The 22,189-nt window shown below is 47.2% G+C and overlaps 1 protein-coding gene across 7 annotated transcripts in view; it reads left to right on the top strand.

Moving 5' to 3' along the window:
- Positions 1 to 22,189, top strand: part of SLC25A17 (solute carrier family 25 member 17) — a 96,400-nt gene continuing 74,211 nt past the window's right edge. For 4 of the 7 annotated variants that reach the window (XM_051834057.2, XM_008275178.4, XM_017350926.3 and 1 more), the window contains exon 1: positions 1 to 189. In XM_051834057.2, the coding sequence (XP_051690017.2) occupies positions 136 to 189 (54 nt within the window). In that variant the 5' untranslated portion in view covers positions 1 to 135. Of the gene's footprint in view, positions 190 to 663; positions 1,179 to 1,268; positions 1,636 to 3,750; positions 3,879 to 22,189 lie in introns of those variants that run through there. The other 3 variants (XM_008275179.4, XM_051834055.2, XM_051834056.2) reach the window with 3 other exon arrangements.

Below are 22,189 nucleotides of genomic sequence, written 5' to 3'. Positions count from 1 at the left end.
TCTGAAGGAGGCGGGCAGGCCTGAGGGGGTGGGGCTCGCGGCGTTCACGCCCCGGGCCACGGTGCTCTTTACCCAACTCCGCCGGCTGCGGCGCCGGCCAGGAAAGTTTGTCTAGGTGTGCAGGGAGCCGCACCGATGGCCTCCGTGCTGTCCTATGAAAGCCTGGTCCACGCCGTGGCGGGAGCCGTGGTGAGGCGGGGTCTTCACGCCCGGGGCGCAGCGGGGTGCGGGACTCTGGGGCCTCTCCCGCGTTACGGCTGGGGGATGGGCGCGAGAGGGACATCCTGTGGGTTGGGGTTTGCAGCCTGACTGTGGGATGGAGAGAACTAGGCCGTGGGTGGGAGATTGTCGGAAGGACCGGGGTCGGGCCCGCTCGGCCCCCCGCCCCGGCCACGGCGCCGGGGGGCCGTAGACCGCCGTGAGGGTGCTGGCCCCAGGTCGTCGCGGGGTCCTGGGGGGCCGGCCTCGCGCACCCCGACCCTCGCCGCTTCTCAGAGGAGACCCGGGTTGAAGCAGTGTGCTTACGCATGCTGGATTACCGCCTGGCGTCCCCCGCTTGGTAGTACCTGGTAAGGTAGCGTCTGCTGGCGTGACTGGCACAGGAAACAGGGCTTTGTTTCTTCTTAAATGAAGAGCAGGGTTGCTGCCCACCGCAGGTGCGCTGGGTTCTTGGCCGTGCGGATGCCTCGGTTCCATTTGACACCCCTCACCGTGAAACTTTCTATCCGCTCTTGGCTCGACCGCCCTTCCTCCTGCGCTTGGCTAGCTGACGCTCCACGGAGAGCTCGCGTGTCCTGCGTGCTGCTCCGAGCGGAACCCCGGCTCCGCCCTTGCTGGCTGTTGGCCTGTAAACCTCACTCCTCTACCCACCTCAGAGAATTAAATGACACACTGTGGCATGAACGTGCCTGATTCAGAAGCCCTGGCACCTTCGGTTCAGCCAGCGTAAGGGCACTGCGATGGATAGGCGTGGAGGCCTGCGTGTCTGCATCAGAGGGCTTGAAGAGGCCGACTGGCTTCAGGGACCGGATCGGATGAGACTAACTCGAGTGTGAACTTGGCGATTTATGTGGTCCACATCGTCACCGCAGCTGTTCTGTTGAGAGTAAAAGATAAGGGAGCTAGGGATGTCAGGCCGGAGGTGCTGCTGGCTTGGGACCAGAACGGTAGCGCTGAAGGTATGAGAAGTGATCATTAACCTGGAGTGTATTTATGAGTAGAGGGTTAGGGGGTGGCTGGTTGACCCCAAGACTTTCTGACTTGAGCAGCTGAGGGGATGGCGTTCCCACGTACTCAGATAGCCAAGGCTGTGAAAGAATAGGTTTGGCCAGAGTTTCGTCTTGGTTTTGGACTAGTTCCGTTCAAAAAGCCTAAGGGTAGTCATGAGACAGGATGAGCTCACCAAAGACACGTGTGCGAACTGGAAAAAATCTCGGTGGCTGAGCCTTGGAGCAGCCCAGCATCAGGAGGTGGGGGAGAAGTAAGATGGCACCAGTGAGACCAAGGACCAGTACCGCGTCCAAAAGCCCCATGGAGAAAGTGTCCATGGAGAATGGAGTAAACCAGCTGGCCGGTCACTGTTTCTAGGTCAAGTAAGGTGAAGACTGAGGGTCAGCCACTGGATTTACCGTGTTGGTGAGAAGACGAGTTTTGGTGGAATGATGGGGTGAATTACTATAAAATGGGAAATTCTCTTCCTTCTCATCGTGAATGCTATCCATTCACCACCTTTACTGAGCGCATTCTGTGCGCCACGCATTCTCCTAGGTGCTCGAAGTGTAGTGGAACACCAGGCTTTTTCTTCATGCCAGTGAGGAAGTTGGGCAACATACGAGTAAGCAGAGAAGTAAAAGTATTTATATAACGTTAAAAAATCACAAAGGGTTGGCAAACTTTAAGGGAGTAGACGGTAAATATTTTAGGCTTTGTCTCTGGCCTCATTCATAGCTGCCCATCACGGCTATGGTGGTGTGAAAGTAGCCGTAGATAGTAAGTGAATGAATGACCAGAGCTGGGTTCCAACAAAACCCCATTTACAGAAACAGGCAGTAGATTGGATTTGGCCCAGAGGCTAGTTTTCTGAGCTCTGTTACAGAGAGTGATTCAGAGTAGAGATGGATAAAGGTTGAAAATATATTTCTAGTTAACCAACAAAGATGTTTGGTTTCTTTTCTCCTTGCTACCTTTTTTTTCTCCTGTTAAATTTCACTTGAAATTATGCAGCTTGAATTTGATCCTTTTTTCCTCCCATTAACTATATTAGGTTATCTAATATATGTACATCTATAAGAGTATTTTTTCTCTTCCTCTCAAGAAAGTACTGTCCCTAGCACATACCTGAATGAGAAGTTGCTTTGTGTTTTGTTATAATTTTTTTTTTTTTTTGGACAGGCAGAGTGGACAGTGAGAGAGAGAGACAGAGAGAAAGGTCTTCCTTTGCCGTTGGTTCACCTTCCAATGGCCGCCGCGGCCGGCGCGCTGCGGCCGGCGCACCGCGCTGATCCGATGGCAGGAGCCAGGAGCCAGGTGCTTTTCCTGGTCTCCCATGGGGTGCAGGGCCCAAGCACCTGGGCCATCCTCCACTGCACTCCCTGGCCACAGCAGAGGGCTGGCCTGGAAGAGGGGCAACCGGGACAGAATCCGGCGCCCCGACCGGGACTAGAACCCGGTGTGCCGGCGCCGCTAGGCGGAGGATTAGCCTAGTGAGCCGCGGCGCCGGCCTTGTTATAATTTTAAACTGTCACTCTGAAGAGTGTTTCTCAAGCTTTTTTTTTTTTTTTTTTTTTGCAAACATTTGTGTTAAAGTTAGACTATACCACAGAGGCCCTATTTTCTTCTTGTTGCTACCAACATGAAAAATTTCACCACAAAAAATGTAACAGTTGATGTATGGTTAGTAAGAAAAATAGCATTGCATTTGATGGTATAAAATTCAGGTGATGACTGATGTCTAATAAATGTCCTAAAGCTGATGTTCAGCCAAAGCTTAGAGAGGATCAGGGAGAGTCAGCTTAGCACAGTGATGGAGGATGCCTGAGAGCCTGTCTTGCAGTCTGGACCGGGCCTCTCACTAGCTGTGTGATGTTGATGCCTGGAATGCTAATGATTAATCAGTACCTTTCAGGGGATTTCTTTTTTCTTATTTATATTTTATTTGTGTAATCTATATCTTAATTACATATAATCAAATAAATACTGACTCAAAAAATTCAAAGTCTGTATGCTGGCATCCTGTGTCGGTATGCTAGTTCAAGTCTAGCTACACTGCTTCCCATCCAGCTTTCTGCTAATAGCCCTGGGAGGCAGAGAAGATGACCCGAGTACTTGGGCCTCTGCCACCCGTGCGGAAGACCGGGCTGGAGTTCCTGGCTTCTGGTTTCTGCCTGGCCCAGACCTAGCTGTTACGGCCACTTGGGGAGTGAACCAGTAGGTAGAAGATTTCTGTCTCTCCCTCCCTCTCTTTGTGTCACTCTGTTTTACAAGTAAATTTTTTTTTTTTTTTAATTCAAATGATAGAGTCCTCCTTGATCCTCAGACCTCATCTGTCATTACTTTGTTATCCGGGGCCCAGGTACATCTGTTTTTAACAACTGCATTACCCAGGCTTATGCAGAATCGCTTTTTTCAGATGGTATCAGAAAAGAAAATTAGGCCTGATTCTCTTACTCTGTAGTTCATGCATTTTATGTTACACTGGATTTTTTACCATACAGAAATCAAGTAAAAGGACATGTTCGTTTGCTATTGCAGGCCTTCTGGACATAAAGATCAATAAAAGAGTTTGTTTCCTCAAGAAACTCTTATTAAGTGTAGAGCAGAGTGTGGGCAAGGCCTCTGGTGGCACCAGGAAGAAATGGGGAGCTGTGCCTGTGAAGGTGGTAAGTCCACAGGGCTCGCACGTTGCTACCCGGTATTGAAGGAGAAGTAAGTGCTTCTGAGATAGATTAAATAGGAGGGAGATGGAAGACTTTGGTCCGAATAGAAAGCAGTTCAGCGACCCTGCTGTGTGCGTCAGCCTCCAGGGAACTTCCCACGGGTCAGCATAGCTGATGTGAATTGTGGCATGTCAGTGGAAGCGTGTGAAGCTGCCTATGCAAAGGAGTTTGGGTTAAAGTTGGTCAGATTCAAGGGCGAGCATTAAGACACTGCGTGGGCCTCTGCCACCCACGTGGGAGACCTGGGTTGAGTTTGTGACTCTTGGCATCAGCCTGGCCCAGGCCTGGCCATTGGCAGCCATTTGGGGAGTGAACTAGTAGATGGAAGATGTATCTCTCTCCCTCTCTCTCCCACCACTCCCACTCTCTAACTCTGCCATATAAATAAATAATAAGTATTTATTAAAAGAAGAAGTAGAGCTGGCACCGTGAGATGCGGATGTCTGAAGCGGCGCCTGCCCCATTTACATTGCTTGGAACTCTTCTTGTAGACTATGAATTTGCCATGAGTTGATTGTGGGTTCGGCTTCACTCTGCCACTGTTAGTTCCCTGTGCTGTGCCTAGCTGCCTCCCTTTGAGTGTTCTCCACCGTACTTGTCCCGTTTTGTGCTCCGTGAATGTGGCCTCCCACAACACCATTTTGAAGAAGCTCAGGTAAGCGTCTTCCCTGATGTCATTCACCGAGTCACAGATTAGAGATACAGTCCTGTATTTCCAGATTCAGCTAACTCAAATTCTGATTTGTAAAATGTGATTGTCTCTGAGGGTGATTTGTGTATGTTCACAGAATCAAGCAGCTTTTCTAATATAACACAACTCAGGGCCCCCAGAACTTTGTTCACTACTGTGTTTTCTGATTTTCTGTGCTGCTTATTGCATTAATTTAATATTGAGAGAGAGAGAGAGAGAGATTTTCTATCTGCTGGCTTACTCGCCAGATGGCCACAACAGTCAGCGCTGGGCCAGGTCAAAGCCAAGAGCCAGGAGCTTCATCCGCGTCTCCCACATGGGTGCAGAGACCCAAGCATTATGGCCATCTTCTGCCTTCCCAGGCACATTGCAGGTAGCTGGATTGGAAGTAGTGCAGCTGCAACACAAACTGGCACCCATATGGGATACTGATGTTGCAGGGGACAGCTGCTTTTTTTTTTTTTTTTTAACAGGCAGAGTGGACAGTGAGAGAGAGACAGAGAGAAAGGTCTTCCTTTGTTGTTGGTTCACCCCCCAATGGCCGCTCCGGCTGGTGCACTGTGCTGATCTGAAGCCAGAAGCCAGGTGCTTCTCCTGGTCTCCCATGCGGGTGCAGGGCCCAAGGACCTGGGCCATCCTCCACTGCACTCCCTGGCCACAGCAGAGAGCTGGACTGGAAGAGGGGCAGCCAGGACAGAATCTGGTGCCCCAACTGGGACTAGAACCCGGTGTGCCGGCGCTGCAGGCGGAGGATTAGCCTAGTGAGCCGCGGCGCCGGCCTGCTTTTTTTTTTTTTTTTTTTTAAGATTGATTTATTTATTTGAGAGTCAGAGTTATAGACAGAGAGAGAAAGGTCTTCCATGGGCTGGTTCGCTCGCCAGATGGCCACAACAGCCAGAGCTGGGCCAATCCAAACTCAGGAGCCAAGAGCCTCGAACCTCTTCTGGGTCTCCCTGGGTGCAGGAGCCCAAGCACTTGGGCCATCCTCCACTGCCTTCCCACACAGTCAGCAGGGAGCTGGATCAAAAGTGGAGCAGCTGGGACTCACACTGGCGCCCATATGGGATGCTGGAGCCACAGGTGGAAGCTTAACCTGCTACATCACAGCCCTGGCCCTGCAGGCAGCAGCTTTACCTACTGCGCCACAACACTGGCCTCTCCACCGTACTTCTTGAACCATTTTTCCATCCCTTAATGTTAGGCTCTGAATATCCTTGGATTATTGGAAATCAAGTGACATTAAATATTAAGTAGACCCATCATTCAACCAAACTGGAGGCTGCTGGCCACTAATCCTTATCAGGAGGACTTTAAGCAGTTTTAATATTCAGTTCCTTTAAAAAGTTTTCTTTTCCATAGTTGACTCATCCAGAGTTTGAATCTGGTTGTTCAGATTAATGTAGAATTACCTTAATTGGAAAGATGTGTATACATCTCAAGGCGTCATGTTCCTTTGGTCTAGAAACTTGAAGTAGTTAGAAAAAAATCTTTATTGTCTTCCTAGTCATAGATTGCTGAAATTTAAAAAAAAAATCTTTTGCTTCTGGGCCCAGTGCTATGGATCAGTGGGTTAAGCTACATCCTGCAGCACACAGACATCCCATATGAGTGCCAGTTTGAAACCCGGTTACTCCACTTCCGATCCAGCTCCTTGCTAATGTATCTGGGGAAGCAGCAGAAGATGACCCAAGTACGTATGACCTTGCACCCATGTGGGAGACCCAGAAGGAGCTCCTGGCTCCTGGCTTGGCCTGGCCCAGCCCCAGTTGTTGCAGCCATTTTAGGAGTGAACCAGCAGGTGGAATTCTCTCAGTCTGCCTTTCAAATATATAAAATAAATCTTTAAGAAAAAAAAAAAACCCAAGGGGCCCAGGCTGTGGCATAATGGGTAAAGCTGCCACCCGCGGTGCCAGCATCCCGTATGGGCACTGGTTCAAATCCTGGCTGCTCCACTTCTTCGTTGTTTTTTTTTTTTCTTTTTTTTGACAGAGTGGACAATGAGAGAGAGAGACAGAGAGAAAGGTCTTCCTTTTGTCATTGGTTCACCCTCCAATGGCTGCTGTGGCCAATGCACTGCGCTGATCCGATGGCAGGAGCCAGGTACTTATCCTGGTCTTCCATGGGGTGCAGGGCCCAAGGACTTGGGCCATCCTCCACTGCACTCCCGGGCCACAGCAGAGAGCTGGCCTGGAAGAGGGGCAACCAGGACAGAATCTGGCGCCCCGACTGGGACTAGAACCCGGTGTGCCGGCGCCGCTAGGCGGAGGATTAGCCTAGTGAGCCGCGGCGCCAGCTTGCTCCACTTCTGATCCAGCTCTTTGCTGTGGCCTGGGAAAGCAGTAGAAGATGACCCAAGTCCTTGGGCCCCTGTACCCACATGGGAGACCCAAAAGAAGCTCCTGGCTCCTGGCTTCGGATCGGCCCAGCTCAGGCCGTTGTGGCCATTTGGGGAGTGAATCAGCAGATGGAAGACCTCTCTCTCTCTGCCTCTGTAACTCCGCCTTTCAAATAAATAAATAAATCTTAAAAACAAAAAAACCAGGTAGGAATACCTTCCTTATTGAGTTCTCATGAGAAGCTGATGTGGGGGCGTTGGTGGAGAACCTAACACAATGCCTGCAGTATAACAGTGAGATTATAGTCATTTCTGTCTCAGGTATTTTCTTGCAAATACAGTGTTCATACCCAATTTCAGAAATTCAGTGAAATTTAAGTGTTTTCTTGGCTCGTGTGTCCAGTTCCATCCATTCCTTCCTCAGAGCAGATGAACTCACCTTTCACACTGCATGGAATGAGCCTTCTCACTTTTTCATTTGTTCTTATTTCAGAATCACCTGTATTTGTTTCCATATTTTTTTATTTAACATTTTTTATTTATTTATTTGAGAGCTACAGTTACAGACAGAGGTAGAGACAGAGAGAAAGGTCTTCCATCTGCTGATTCACTCCCCAGATGGCTGTAACGGCCGGAGCTGAGCCAATCTGAAGCCAGGAGCCTGGAGCTTCTTCCGGGTCTCCCATGTGGGTGCAGGGGCCCAAGCACTTGGGCCATTTTCCACTGCTTTCTCAGGCCATCACAGAGAGCTGGATCAGAAGAGGAGCAGCCGGGACACAAACTGGCACCCATATGAGATGCCAAACCTGCAGATGGAGGCTTAGCCCACTATGCCACCAAGCCCTCCTATATATCTTATCTTATGCTGGTCTCAGAAGAAAAACATACTCAGTCAATCTCTGCTACCTTTGATCTTGGTCACCCCCTGCACCCCACCCTCATTTATCTTTTGGGACCTTGCTCCACTGATTTCTGCCTCTTTGGTTTTGTTTTTTTTTTTTTTTTTTTTTTTTTAAGATTTATTTATTTATTTGAGAGGCAGAGTTACAGAGAGAGAGGTCTTCCATCTGCTGGTTCACTCCCCAAACGGCTGCATGGCCAGAAATGGGCCAGAAATGGGTCGATCTGAAGCCAGGGGCTTCTTCCGGGTCTCCCACATGGGTGCAGAGGCTCAGAGACTTGGGCCATCTTCTACTGCTTTTCCAAGCAGAGAGCTGGATTGGAAGTGGAGCAGCCGGGACACGAACTGGCGTCCACAAGGGATGCCAGCACTGCAGGCGGTGGCTTTACCCCCTACACCACAGCGCTGGCCCCTCTGCTGTAGTTTTGACCTTTGTCCCGCGTCGTCTTCCCTTCAGCCCTCAGTCATGCTCAGGCCTGTCCCATCAGGAGCGTGCCAGTCTGTTTGGAGACTGCCTTCTTTGGTCCGGCTCCTGCACTTCCCTTTGTACTAAGTTCATTTAGAGAATGTTCTGCGTTTCCTGCCCCTCCTACTTGAACCTTTGGAACTGGTCTTTCAGACATCATCCCCGTCATCCCCGACATCCTAACGACTGTCTACCGACAGTGCTTTCTTACCTGATCTGATTTCTGTGTAGAAGTTGGCCCTTCTTACCTTTTTGAAGCTTCTTCGGGAAGAGCAGTTGTTATTATTTTCTACTAATAACAATTAGTCTTTTGGAATGAAGTTCAGACACTATTCATTTGAATCTCAATGCTAACAGATGCCATAAAAAGGACATTTAGGAACCAACATAAGTTGAATACCAACTGTGTACCTGTGGTTTGATGCTAGGTGTTTTCCATAATTTAGTTTTTTTAATTAATTTATGTATTTGAAAAGAGTTATACAGAAAGAGGAGAAGCAGAGAGAAAGGTCTTCCATCCAATGGTTCACTCCCCAATTAGCCACAGCAGCCGGAGCTGTGCCAATCCAAAGCCAGGAGCCAGGAGCTTCTTCCAGGTCTCCCACACGGGTGCAGGGGCCAAAGGACTGCCATCTTCCACTGCTTTCCCAGGCCATAGCAGAGAGCTGGATCAGAAGAGGAGCAGCCGGGACTAGAACCGGTGCCCATATGGGATGCTGGCGCTTCAGGCCAGGGCGTTAACCCACTGCGCCACAGCTCCGGCCCCCATAATTCAGTTTTAACCACTCATGGCAACCTTGGTAGATATTGAGTTACAAATGAAGAAGTTGAGGCATGGGGATTTGAGGTTACTTATGTATTTTATAACCTAGGTTTGTTTTATCCCAAAGCCCATGACATTTCTATTAAACACTCAAGTGTGTTATCCATAAGCCTTTAGTTTATATTTGTGTATATCTGGAAGTGTTAGCTTTACTGTTATGTCAGGAAAAGACTTATATTAACTGTCATTCAGCGGATAACATTTTTGAATAAGAAAGTCACAGTAGGGGCCAGTGCTGTGGCATAGTGGGTTAAGCCACAACCTGTAGCACACGGACATGGACATCCCGTATGGGTGCCAGTTTGAGTCCCTGCTGCTCCACTTCTGACCCAGCTTCCTGCTAATGGCCTCGGAAGGCAGTGTAAGATGCCCCAGGTGGGGGCCAGTAATGTGGTGCAGCAGGTTAAAGCCCTAGCCTGAAGCGCCGGCATCCCATATGGGCGCCGGTTCTAGTCCTGGCTGCCCCACTTCCGATCCCGCTCTCTGCTGTGGCCTGGGAGAGCAGTAGAAGATGGCCCAAGTCCTTGAGCCTCTGCACCCACATGGGAGACCCAGAAGAAGCTCCTGGCTCCTCCCTTCTTTCTTCCTACCTCCCTCAGTGTCTCTCTCTCTCTTTCTTTCTTTCTCTCTTTCTCTCTTTCTCTCTTTCTTTCTCTCTCTTTCTCTTTCTTTCTCTCTTTCTTTCTCTCTCTCTCTTTTTCTTTCTTTCTCTTTCTCTCTCTCTTTCTTTCTTTCTTTTTCTCTCTTTCTTTCTCTTTCTTTCTTCCTTCCTTCCTTTCTTTCTCTCTCTTTCTTTCTTTCTTCCTTCCTTTCTTTCTCTCTCTCTCTCTCTTTCTCTCTCTTTCTTCCTTCCTTCCTTTCTTTCTCTCTCTCTCTCTTTCTTTCTCTCTCTCTCTTTCTCTCTCTCTCTTTCTTTCTTTCTCTCTTTCTGTCTTTCTTTCTTTGTTTCTTTAAAAAGTTTATTTATTTGAGTGGCCTGCAGCACCAACATCCCTATATGGATATAGGGGCCCGTTTGAGTACCGACTGTTTCATTTCCGATCCAGCTCTCTATTATGGGCTAGGAAAGCAGTAGAAGATGACCCAAGTCCTTGGGCCCCTGTATCCACATGGGAGACCCAGAAAAAGCTCCTGGCTCCTGGCTTTGGATCAGTTCAGCTCTGGTTGTTGCGGCCATCTGGGGAGTGAACCAGCAGATGGAAGACCTCACTGTCTCTCTCTGCCTCTCCTTTCTCTCTGTAACTCTGACTTTCAAATAAATAAAATAAATCTTTTAAAAAAAAAGATTTATTTATTTGAAAGGCAAGAGTTAGAGAGAAAGAGAGAGAGAGAGATTGAGATCTTCCATCTCCGGGTTCATGCCCCAAGTGACTGCAAAGGTCAGCGTTGGGCCAGGCTGAAGCCAGGAACGAGGAGCTTCATCCAGGTCTCCCATATGGGTGACAGGGGCCCAAGAGCTTGGGCCATGAAAACCACTACACCGCAACACTGGCCCACTTCCTTTCTTTTTCAAAGGCTCTTTCTGTCCAGTAATGCCATATACTCATCAGGAGAAGCTGTATACTGATTTCAGCAGTGCAGTTGATGGTCAGCTGTTTCAGGATTCCTCACTGGAAACTGACTTTGAAAAAGGTGCGCTCTTTTTTCCTTCCTTCCTTCCTTCCTTCCTTCCTTCCTTCCTTCCTTCCTTCCTTCCTTCCTTCCTTCCTTCCTTCCTTTTCTTTATATTACATTTCATCCTTCTAGGGTGAATTAGCATTTAGGAAATGGTAAAATTTGGTGATTTGGTTGGTATGCCAATCCTAATATCATTGCTTTGTACTTATGAGCCATGATTTGGTGCTTCTGTACTTTTGTGTGGCCCTGTCTGTTGTTGCCATCAGATTGCAACATATTTAGGGGACCAAGTCTTGGCTAGGTTGACCCCATTATTTCGTTCTCACTCTGTGTTGTTAAATGCTTATGTATATGCTTATTTATATAGCTTAACTCCATATGTGGTTTGTGTTGGCCATATTGTAACTTGGGGTGTTTATTGCCCCTTTATAGGAGAAAATTGCTCAGAAAACGAGTAAACGGTCTGTGATTTGGATACATACTCTGAAAGGTAGATGATGATCCACTCTTACGGCAGACAACTTCTGACTGAGATTGTTCACAGAGAGCCCGAGTCCTGGGAACTTAGGCCGGAAGTGATTTCTAACTTTGCTTGCCGTTTTTAGTCACCTTCTAAGCTGTAGTCTGGAATTACTAACTGCCTAAAACGGGGCGGGGTGGGGTGGGGGGGTGTTTCCTCCTCATTCATTCATTTGTTCATTGTTGTGATCCCTCCCTTGATGTGCATGTAGTCTAATAAGGAAGAAAAACTGATTAACAATTGAATACAGTGTGGTGCAGTGATTTGTTTCTGTAGTGGGATTTTCCACTCAGGGTGTATGACACCACGTAAACCCAGAAGAGGGAGTCGTTAATGCATCGTCGTCTCAGATTCACTGTGTTCAACACTGAGTAGCAATTTCCTAAAGCTAGGACTCTTTTAGCTTCTGTCATTGATATTGTCACTCCTGAACTCTCCTCCCTTGCGACCTGTATCCACTGAATCTTCAAATCCTGTTGATTTTTCCTTTTACAGCTCTGGCAGATTTCTCTGGTTACCAAATTCACTACTAAAGCAGTGTTTGTGTTTTGTTCTGGTCTTTAGGTTGAAAGTGCTTAAGGTTACTTTGATGGTCCCCTGAAAGTCCTTCCTTTGGGCTGCCTTTTCCTCAGATACCTGTGTACAGAGGGAGTAACTTCAGATTTGGGGGTTTTCCCCTCCTTACTTTTATATTCAGGGTGAAATGATAGCTCTTTTATGTTTGTTTTGATTGGCTTTTGTCTGGTACCGTTTGTTACTCTACTAAATTAGAAATTCATAACTTATTCATTAAATATCCAAGGAACCTAGAAGTATAGTAGTGTTGTATGCAATGGGATAATAACTTTAAAATGTAAACAAGGAAGTAATTAAGCTACAGGTTAGGGTGCCCACGTCCCACATCCGAGTCCCAGCTTTACTTACTTAGTCCAGCTTCCTGATAAGGTGATCCCTGAGGTGTAGCAGCGTTAGTTCAGAGAGGTTCCTGCACCCACATGGTCCACCTGGATTGAGTTCCAGGTTTCTGGCTTTGGCCAGGCCCAGCAGTATCTGTTAGAGACATCTGGGGAGTGAAGCCGGGGTTGGGAGTGAGTATGCTCTGCCTGCCATTCTCTGTCTCTCAAAAAAAAAAAAGAAAAATTAATGTGAATGTGACTAGCCTACCCTTTTTCAATTTTATAATGAAATAAGAGCAAAATAGATTAAGCAGCAAAGAAATCAACAGATTTAGAAGTATTTAAAAATATTTACTTTCTAACACTAAGTTCATTTATTTAAAATGATATTTCTGTTTGTAACTAAAGAACTAATTAAGGCTTGTGCAAAATGCTTAAAAAAACAGCCACCTCATCTTGCAGGCATGTATAAAGTGTCGATCATGTGGGGAACCTTCAGACTGCAGAGTGACCGAAGGCACGGCCCAGAGGCTTGGGAGAGCGGTTTCTGCCCTGCAGGGATTGCTTCGCTATGAGCTTTAGCTTTGTCACTTGAGGTGCAGAGCAGAGGGGAGGGCGAGCAATCTGTAAGGTGGGGGGTCCACCAGGGAACTTTTCAACAAACTTGGGAATCCCAAAGGAATATGCTTTAAAAGTGAATGGGAGGGTATGTAGTAGCAGATGAAGCTACTGCCTGTGGCCCTGGCATCTCATGTGGGCACCTATTTGAGTCCAGCTGCTCCACTTCCCATCCAGCTCCCTGATAATGCGCCTAGGAAAGCAGCAGAAGATGGCCTGTGCCACCCACGTGGGAGACCTAGATGAAGATCCTGGCTTCAACCTGGCCCAGCCCTGGGCATTGCGGCCATTTGGGGAATGAACCAACGATGGAAGATATCTCTCTCTGTAACTCTGCCTTTCAAATAAATAAGTATTAAAAAAAAAAAAAAAAAAAAGGTGATGGGGCCAGCACTGTGGCGCAGAGGGTTAACACCCTGGCCTGAAGTGCCGGCATCCCATATGGGCGCTGGTTCGAGACCTAGCTGCTCCACTTCCGATCCAACTCTCTGCTGTGGCCTGGGAAAGCAGTAGAAGATGGCCCAAGTCCTTGGGCCTCTGCACCCACATGGGAGACCTGGAAGAAGCTCCTGGCTCCTGGCTTTAGATCGACGCAGCTCCGGCCATTGTAGCCAATTGGGGAGTGAACCATCGGATGGAAGACCTCTCTCTCTCTCTGCCTCTCCTCTCTCTGTGTAACTCTGACTTTCAAATAAATAAATAAATCTTTTTTAAAAAATAAAAGATTTATTTATTTTAAAAAAAAAGGTGAATGGGAAATAATCTTGTCTCATTCCCAGGAAAACCTCCAACTTTGGCATCGAATTGTTGTGGGAGAATGGGGGAGAGGATCACCACTGAGCTATCTATCTTAAGAGACAAAAAGAGACACATAAATGTTCTATCTGCTGGTTCACTCGCCAAATGCACATACGGCCAGGGCAAAGCCAGGCCTAGGAGCTCAATCCATCTCCCAGGTGGGTGCCAGAGACCCAATTACTTGAGCCATCGCTGCTGCCCCCTAGGGTTTGCATTAGAAGGAAGCTGGAGTCAGGAGCCTGGGCATTAAATGGGATGCAGACAGACACCTTAACTGCTAGGCCAAAACCGGCTCCCACTCCTGAGACTTTGAAACTACAAGCTCTCCCTCAGATTACAGCCCAGATTCTCACTGTGTGCGTCATTTGAAAACCGTGAATTAATTAAGAGATGTTACTTACAGTGATTCCAAGTTGGGGCTGCAGTAGAAAGCAGTCAGCCCTTCCCAGAGGCATCCATCTTCATGAGGTCTGTTAGAATACCTAGAGATGTTTTATTTTTCTTCTTAAGGATTTATTTATTTATTTGAAAGAGTTACAAAGAGAGAGAGAGAGCTGTATCTTCTGTCTGCTGGTTCACTCCCCAAATGGCCCCAATGGCTAGAGCTGGACCTGGCCAGAGTTATGAGTCAAGAACTCCAGCCCTGTCTCCCCAATGGGCAGCAGAGGTCCAAACACTTGAGCCGTCTTCCACTGTATTAGCGGGGAGCTGGATCGGAAGTGGAGCAGCCAGGACTTGAGCCGGTGCTCATGGGGAATGCTGATGTTGCAGGTGGAGGTTTAACCTGCTGCACCACAATGCTGACCCACAGAAATAAGATTATAAGGACAGTGAGTAGCTCAGTCTAAACTGAGCTCATAGAGAATTACAGTGCATTATGAACAAGAACAGTAGACAGTGCAACAGTCCTGCATAGGATCAGAAAATGGGATTTTTAAAGTCACAATCTTAAAAATATAAATCTATAAATATGTATAAAATATTAATCTATAAAATATGTATAATAAAATGAAAGCTAAAAATCTTTGCAAGAAACTAAAACTGGGCAAGCAGATTTTAAAATTAACCAGATGGAATATATAGAAATGAAAAAATGAAAATTTCAGATTAATGCATGACTATCACAGGAAAACACTGAGTTGATTTAAACAAAAATCATAACTGCATTAGAAGGATAGGGAGATAAAGTACAGGGTATATGGAATGAGAGGTTAAGTCTCACTCAGCTATATAAGAACATAGCTAAAATTGATCTTCTGCATATAAAGATAATTGAAAATTAATCGATGTGAATGGGAGGGGAGAGGGAGTGGGAGAGGGGAGTGTTGTGGGTGGGAGGGAAGTTATGGGGGGGGAAGCCATTGTAATCCATAAGCTGTACTTTGGAAATTTATGTTCATTAAATAATAATAAAAAAAAAAGAACATAGCTAACGTCTAAAATTGATTAATTGAAAGATACTAGGGGTGGCTGATGTGGCTCAGCAGGTTAAGCCACTTCTTGGGACATCAGCATCCCATATCTTTTTTTTTTTTTTTGACAGGCAGAGTGGACAGAGAGAGAGAGAGAGAGAGAGAGAGAGAGAAAGGTCTTCCTTTGCCGTTGGTTCACCCTCCAATGGTGGCTGTGGCCGGCGCACTGCGGCCGGCGCACCGCGCTGATTCGATGGCAGGAGCCAGGTACTTCTCCTGGTCTCCATGGGGGGCAGGGCCCAAGGACTTGGGCCATCCTCCACTGTACTCCCTGGCCACAGCAGAGAGCTGGCCTGGAAGAGGGGCAACCGGGACAGAATCCTGCACCCCGACCGGGACTAGAACCTGGTATGCCAGTGCCACAAGGCGGAGGATTAGCCTAGTGAGCCTCAGCGCTGGCCCATCCCATATCTTAATGCCAGTTCAAGTCCTGGCTACACTACTTCTGATCCAGCTCCCTGCTAATGCATTCTGGGTGGCAACATTTTGGCCCAAGTCCTCGAAACCCTGCCACAAATATGGAGCTCCTGGTTTCAGTCTGCCCACCCCCAGTTGTTGCAGGCATCTGGGGAGTGAACCAGTGGATGGAAGATCTCTGACTGTCTCTCTCTTCCTCTCTTTCAAGTAAATAAAAATAAAATAAACATTAAAAGAAAGATACCAGTGTATAATTCAAGGATGTGGAGTTATCTAAATTCCAAAAAGCAATTTACAGAACTTAAAATAATTGCCTCTGTGGAGGAAGACTGAGTAAAAGGAAAGAAGAGCTAAACTACTATATTTTGTCATTTATAATATGTGAGTTAACCATGTGCACAGTTTGCTATGATCAAATAGATCTTTGAAAGAAATATTTAATGTACAGCTATGAACTAATGATAATTGTTGGAGCTGAGTGATTTGTTCAAATTCAAACAGATTTATCAACGTATTAGACATAGCCATAGGTAGAATTAATGAACTGAAAGATATTAGCACCTGTTTCTCGACTGCACTGATTGTAGCCAGAGTATTCTTTCTGTGTTGCTGAGTGACAATGGTTTTCTAGCTGGAATTGTTTATCCAGTGGAGATATTTAACATAGATGAAAAAGACACATTTTTAAACCATGAAAAACAGCTTGCTGCTACTGGCACGATCCTCCCCAGGGGAAATTCTTGAAGGAAGTGCAGGCTGAGCATCCCTAATCTGAAAATTCAAAACTGAAATTTTTGAGTGTTGATATGACAATGCCACAAGTGAGAAATTCCACATCTGATTCCATGTGATATGACATAGTTAAAATGCAGGCACACTAAAAATACTCTGTAGAATTATCTTCAAGCTTTGTGTATTAGGGATATTTGAAACATAAACTTCATCCCCAATATATCTTATTATACACATGTAAGTATCCTGAAATCTGAAACACTCTGGGCCCGTGCATTTCTGATAAGGGCTATTCAACCTGAACTTCCCGTGGAAGGAGAGTGATCCCACATAGAAAGGAGGAGATAGAAGGGATAAAGAGTAGAGACGGTGGTAAGTATTGCATATGGCTACATCTAGATAACCAGTAACTATAAAATAACACTGTTTTGTGGGTATTAAGAAGAAATTAGAAATAGGGTGGCACTTGGCCTAGAGACTAGGAGCCAGATGAGACGTCTGCATCCTGTGTCCGGGTGCCTGGGTTCATGGTCTGGGTCTGCTTCCTCCCAGGGCAGACCCTGGAAGACACAATGACGGCTCAGGTGTTGGGTCCCCACCACCCACATGGGAGACTTAGATTGAGTTCCCAGCAGCTCCTGGCTTCAGCCAGGCCCAGTTCTGGGTGTTGCAGGCATTTAGGGGAGTGAATCCGTGAATGAGACCTGTCTGCTGGTACCCCACCCCACCCCATCCCCCTTTCTCTATCTGCCTCTCAAATGAGTAGAAGTTAAACTACATGACAACAGTAGCATAAAGTTGGGAGGGAGTAAATGGATTAAATTTGTATTTGGGAGGAGGGTAAACACATTGAATGTTTGTAAATTTCTTTTTTTGTTGTTGTTTGTTTTTGACAGGCAGAGTTAGACAGTGAGAGAGAGAGACAGAGAGAATGGTCTTCCTTCCATTGGTTCACTCCCCAAATGGCTGCCACGGCCTGCGCTGTGCCGATCTGAAGCCAGGAGCCAGGTGCTTCCTCCTGGTCTCCCATGCGGGTGCAGGGACCAAGCACTTGGGCCATCCTCCACTGCCTTCCTGGGCCACAGCAGAGAACTGGACTGGAAGAGGAGCAACCAGGACAGAATCTGGCGCCCCAACCAGGACTAGAACCTGGAGTACTGGCGCTACAGGTGGAGGATTAGCCTAGTGAGTTGCGGCGCCAGCTTTGTAAAATTCTTAGTTATAAATGTATGTGGGCACTTAAAAAGTTTGTGGGAAATGGAGCTAAAAGATAAGTTTATTTTGGTGCAAAAAGATGTTTGAGGGGCTTACGCTGTGGCTCAGCAGCTTAAGCCACCACCTGCCAGGCGCATAATCCCATATGGGAGTTGGTTCAAGTCCTAGGTGCTCTACTTCCTATCCAACTCCATGCTAATGTATCTGGGAAAAACAGCAAAAGATGGCTCAAGTGTTTGGGGCCCTGCCACCTGTGTAGAGACCACGTGTGGTTTCAGGCTCTGGTTTCTGCCTGGCCTGTCCCTGAGTATTCCAGCCATTTGGGGAGTGAACCAGAGGGAGGAAGATCTCTCTCTCTCTCTATCCATGTAACTCTGCCTTTCTTTTCTTTTTTTTTTAAAGATTTTATTTATTTTATTTGAGAGAGTTTCAGACAGTGAGAGGGAGAGACAGGGAGAAAGGTTTTCTTTCCACTGGTTCACTCCCCAAATGGCCGCAACGGCCGGAGGTGCGCCGATCCAAAGCCAGGAGCACTTCTTCCAGGTCTCCCACGTGGGTGCAGGGGCCCAAGGACTTGGGCCATCTTCTACTGCTTTCCCAGGCCATAGCAGAGAGCTGGATCTGAAGAGGAGCAGCCGGGACTAGAACCAGCGCCCATATGGGATGCTGGCGCCACAGGCAGAGGATTAACCTATTGCACCAGTGCGCCGGCCTCGTAACTCTGCCTTTCAAATAAATAAATATTTAAAGAGGATTTTTGAAATCTGTGCATAATTTCCATGAACTTTTGGAAGCCCCCTTGTAGTTTTGCAAGTCCCTAATGTTTGACCACACAGATGGCTTGATCCTTCTGCTTCTGCATTTAGTCTGTCGCAGTATCACACATTTAGGTAGCCTCTGGAGAATTTCACTTTACACTGTGAGAGAATGGAATGAAAAAGGCAAGAAATGTCTTATTTCATACCTCTTATGACGATCATTTAGATTCTGGACCTCCGGGGATCTCCAAGCTGTACTTTGAAAATTGTTAGACTACATTATTCTCTTGTATTCTGATGTTTTTTCTTTTTAATTGCTTTTTTCCCACTTCATAGCTAAAACTAATACATGGTGGTTATTAAAAACTTATATAGAGAAGCACAACAGGGAAATGGAAGCCACCTTTAATTTTCTCCTTCAGCTGGTATCACTGTTGAGAATTTGTTGTTTGGCTTTTCTGGGGTGTGTGTGTTGTGTACACACGTGGAAGAGATGAAGTCGCCTGTGGTAGTTGACAAAGGGCAGGACTGAGAAGAGTCCGCTGGGAGGAGGGGTTCTGGACCTTGCCCTCCCTGCGCTCAGGCTTAGAGCTGACCTGTGACCGCCCAACCCCAGTCTCCTGATCTTACACCAGGGACCCCACTGCTCCCCGTGCCTGTGCAGCGTAGGAATGTGCTCGTTCTTCAACCCTGACTGGTTAAGGTGGGGATGTGGAGCAGACTGTTGCAACTACAAATATTTTTGATAAGCTACAAAGAAAAGTCTCTCTGGAAATAGATTCTTTTAAAAATTACAACTGTTGTCAGCAATAGAACTCCCACTCAGATGGTTAGAATTCTGTGGGACTCAAAATAATAGATCTGTTTTCTGGCAAACGAATTTTGCATAACAGTATTGTACATTGTGGTTATCTTCTTGGGATTTTGTGCCTTCTTTTTTTGTGTAAGTGAACAGACAGTCCTCAGGAAAAAAAAAATTGAGTATTTATGGTAAAAATAATTTAATTAAAATAGTGAAAAATCATGGGCTTATACAGCTTGACATGAGATGCCATTATACAATAAATATTTTGCTTCAGGTTACAGCTGCATATAACAACCATCCTTGTATTTGCTTGGTTAGGAGACAAATATAGCAAGTCCCTAATATACAGGATAACTGCTCCAGGTTTAATTTTGGCGTTTGAAATGTGTTTTCTTGTAGATAATTAAGTTGATTTGTAGGGGCATGCACTCATAACGTTCATGAACATGGTCGGGGCATATGCAATGCCAGGCTGTGTGCTGTGTTTTCAGAATAGTCCACAGAAACATTTTTGATATGTCTAATAGTGTCTATGTTACTATTTTTTTTAAAAAATACTCCAAAAATTTTTAAAGTTTTAACCGCAGTTGTGGCTAAGAGTGAACTTGAAGCTGAGCTACCCGTGTTCAGAATGTGATGCTGCCTCTTTAACCGTGTGTGTGGTTTGGAAAACCGCTGCACCTCCTGGTTCTGCTTCCTCGGCTGTGAAATGGGGCGCACTGCCCACCTGCTCAGGTCGTTGTGAAGGTTTTCTTTCCAGCTGAGGTACAATTCACCTAACATAAACTGATTTTAAAGTGTACAGTTCATTGGTATTTGATACATTGCCAGTTTTCTTTGAGAGTCAGAGTTACAGTGAGAGAGAGAGACAGAGAAAGGTCTTCCTTCCTTTGGTTCACTCCCCAAATGGCTGCAACGGCCAGAGCTGCGCCAATCTGAAGCCAGGAGCCAGGTGCTTCTTCCTGGTCTCCCATGCGGGTGCAAGGGCCCAAGCACTTGGGCCATCTTCTACTGCTTTCCTAGGCCATAGCAGAAAGCTGGATTGGAAAAGGAGCAACCAGGACTAGAACCAGCGCCCATATGGGATGCTGGCACCACAGGCAGAGGATTAACCTACTGCCCCATGGTGCCGGCCCCTACTTTTATTTTTTAAAGATTTGTTTATTTACTTGAGAGGCAGAGTTAGAGAGAGAGAGAGAGAGAGAGAGAGATGTTTTCCATCACTGGTTCATTCTCCAAATGTCTGCAACGGCCAGAGCTGGGCTGATCGAAGCTGTAACTCACGACCACAGACTTACTGGATTAAAACAGCACAGGTTGTTAACAAAAGGTCTGCAGGTCAGATGGATGCAGTCTGAACTAAAAGCAAGATGTTGGCAAAAGTGTGTTCCCATGTGGAAGCCCTGGGGGGCAGAGCTTCCTTGCCCTTTTTTTTTTTTTTTTTTTTTTTTTTGACAGGCAGAGTGGACAGTGAGAGAGAGAGAGAGAGAAAGGTCTTCCTTTGCCGTTGGTTCACCCTCCAATGGCCGCCGCTGCAGCCGGCGCACCGCGCTGATCCGATGGCAGGAGCCAGGATCCAGGTGCTTTTCCTGGTCTCCCATGGGGTGCAGGGCCCAAGCACCTGGGCCATCCTCCACTGCACTCCCTGGCCATAGCAGAGAGCTGGCCTGGAAGAGGGGCAACCGGGACAGAATCCGGCGCCCCGACCGGGACTAGAACCCGGTGTGCCGGCGCCGCAAGGTGGAGGATTAGCCTATTGAGCCACGGCGCCTGCTCGCCTTTTTTATTTTTTTAAGATTTATTTATTTTTATTTGAAAGTCAGAATTACACAGAGAGAGAAGGAGAGGCAGAGAGAGAGAGAGGGAGAGAGAGGTCTTCCATCTTCTGGTTCACTTCCCAGTTGGCCGTGACAGCTGGAGCTGCGCTGATCCGAAGCCAGGCGCCAGGAGCTTCTTCCAGGTCCAAGCACTTGGGCCGTCCTCCACTGCCTTCCCAGGCCATAGCAGAGAGCTGGATCAGAAGTAGAGCAGCCAGGGTTCAAACTGGTGCCTATGTGGGATGCCAGCACTGCAGGCAGTGGTTTAACCTACTGTGCCACAGCACCGGCCCCCTTCCTTGCCTTTTCTACCCAGAGCCACGTGCATTTCTTGGCTGGTGGCTTCCTCCGTTTTCAAAGCCAGCAGCGGTGGTTGATTCCTTCTCACATAGGAGGTTCATCAGTCTCACCTACTCTTGTCTCCCTCTGGTGCTTTGAAGGACTATTCTTGGAGCCACTCAGATCATCCAGAACAATCTCCCTATTTTGAAGGCCTCTGATTAATAACCAGCTATGTATGTAACTTGTTCGTGGACACTGGGATTAGGACGAGCCCGTGGCGGGGGCATTACTCTGCTGCCACACCTATCTTCTATGCACTTTGGTCTGTTCTTTCTTCTTTCAAAGCCTGCCTCTCCTGGCCTTTTAATTTCTTGTCTACCTTTGTGTTTTTCTATGTAACACTTTATATATGGAGATATTTTCTCATTAGTGATTGGCGGGGGAAGGGTCAATCAGGTTTTTAGTTGACCCTCTTGACTCAGTCTTTCCAGTACTAATAATTTTTAAAAATATTTATTTATTTGAAAGGCAGCACCAGAGACAAAGAGATCTTCCATCTGTTAGTTCTCTCCCCAAATGACTGCAACAGCTAAGTCTGGGCCAGGCCAAAGCCAAGAGCCAGGAACTCCATCTGGGTCTCCCACATGGGTGGCAGGGGCCTGACTGTGGGGAGCAACTGGGAGCAACTCGGACTAGACTAAGTTACTGGAATTAAGACTTATTCTATGCATCTGCTCTCCCACAATATGGCGCTGGGAGAGCTTCTACGCAGCTGCCTCTTGCCAACTTGAGTGATGACCTCCAGGAGCTGATCCTGCTCCTGATTGGAGGAGAGCAGCGTACTCGGCGTGTGGGCAGCCGAGTTGGGATTGGTGGAAGAGGACTATAAAGGAGGAGAGAGACAACATGCACCAGGAACATCTGAGGGAACACCTGTGCAGCCCCCAAGAGAGCCGGCCGGCGGTGTGCCGCTCCCCTGCGGAAGTGGGGAAAGTGGCTAGGGGGAACCGCCCTTCCACGGAGGTGGAAGGGACGGTAGCCAACCCGGGAAGAACCAGCAGCAAACCCGGGGAGGGCCGAGCAGACAAAAG

This window comes from Oryctolagus cuniculus, chromosome 11 (genome assembly GCF_964237555.1).
Source record: "Oryctolagus cuniculus chromosome 11, mOryCun1.1, whole genome shotgun sequence".
Classification (NCBI taxonomy): Eukaryota; Metazoa; Chordata; class Mammalia; order Lagomorpha; family Leporidae; genus Oryctolagus; species Oryctolagus cuniculus.
This window is presented reverse-complemented; position numbering and strand designations above follow the sequence as displayed.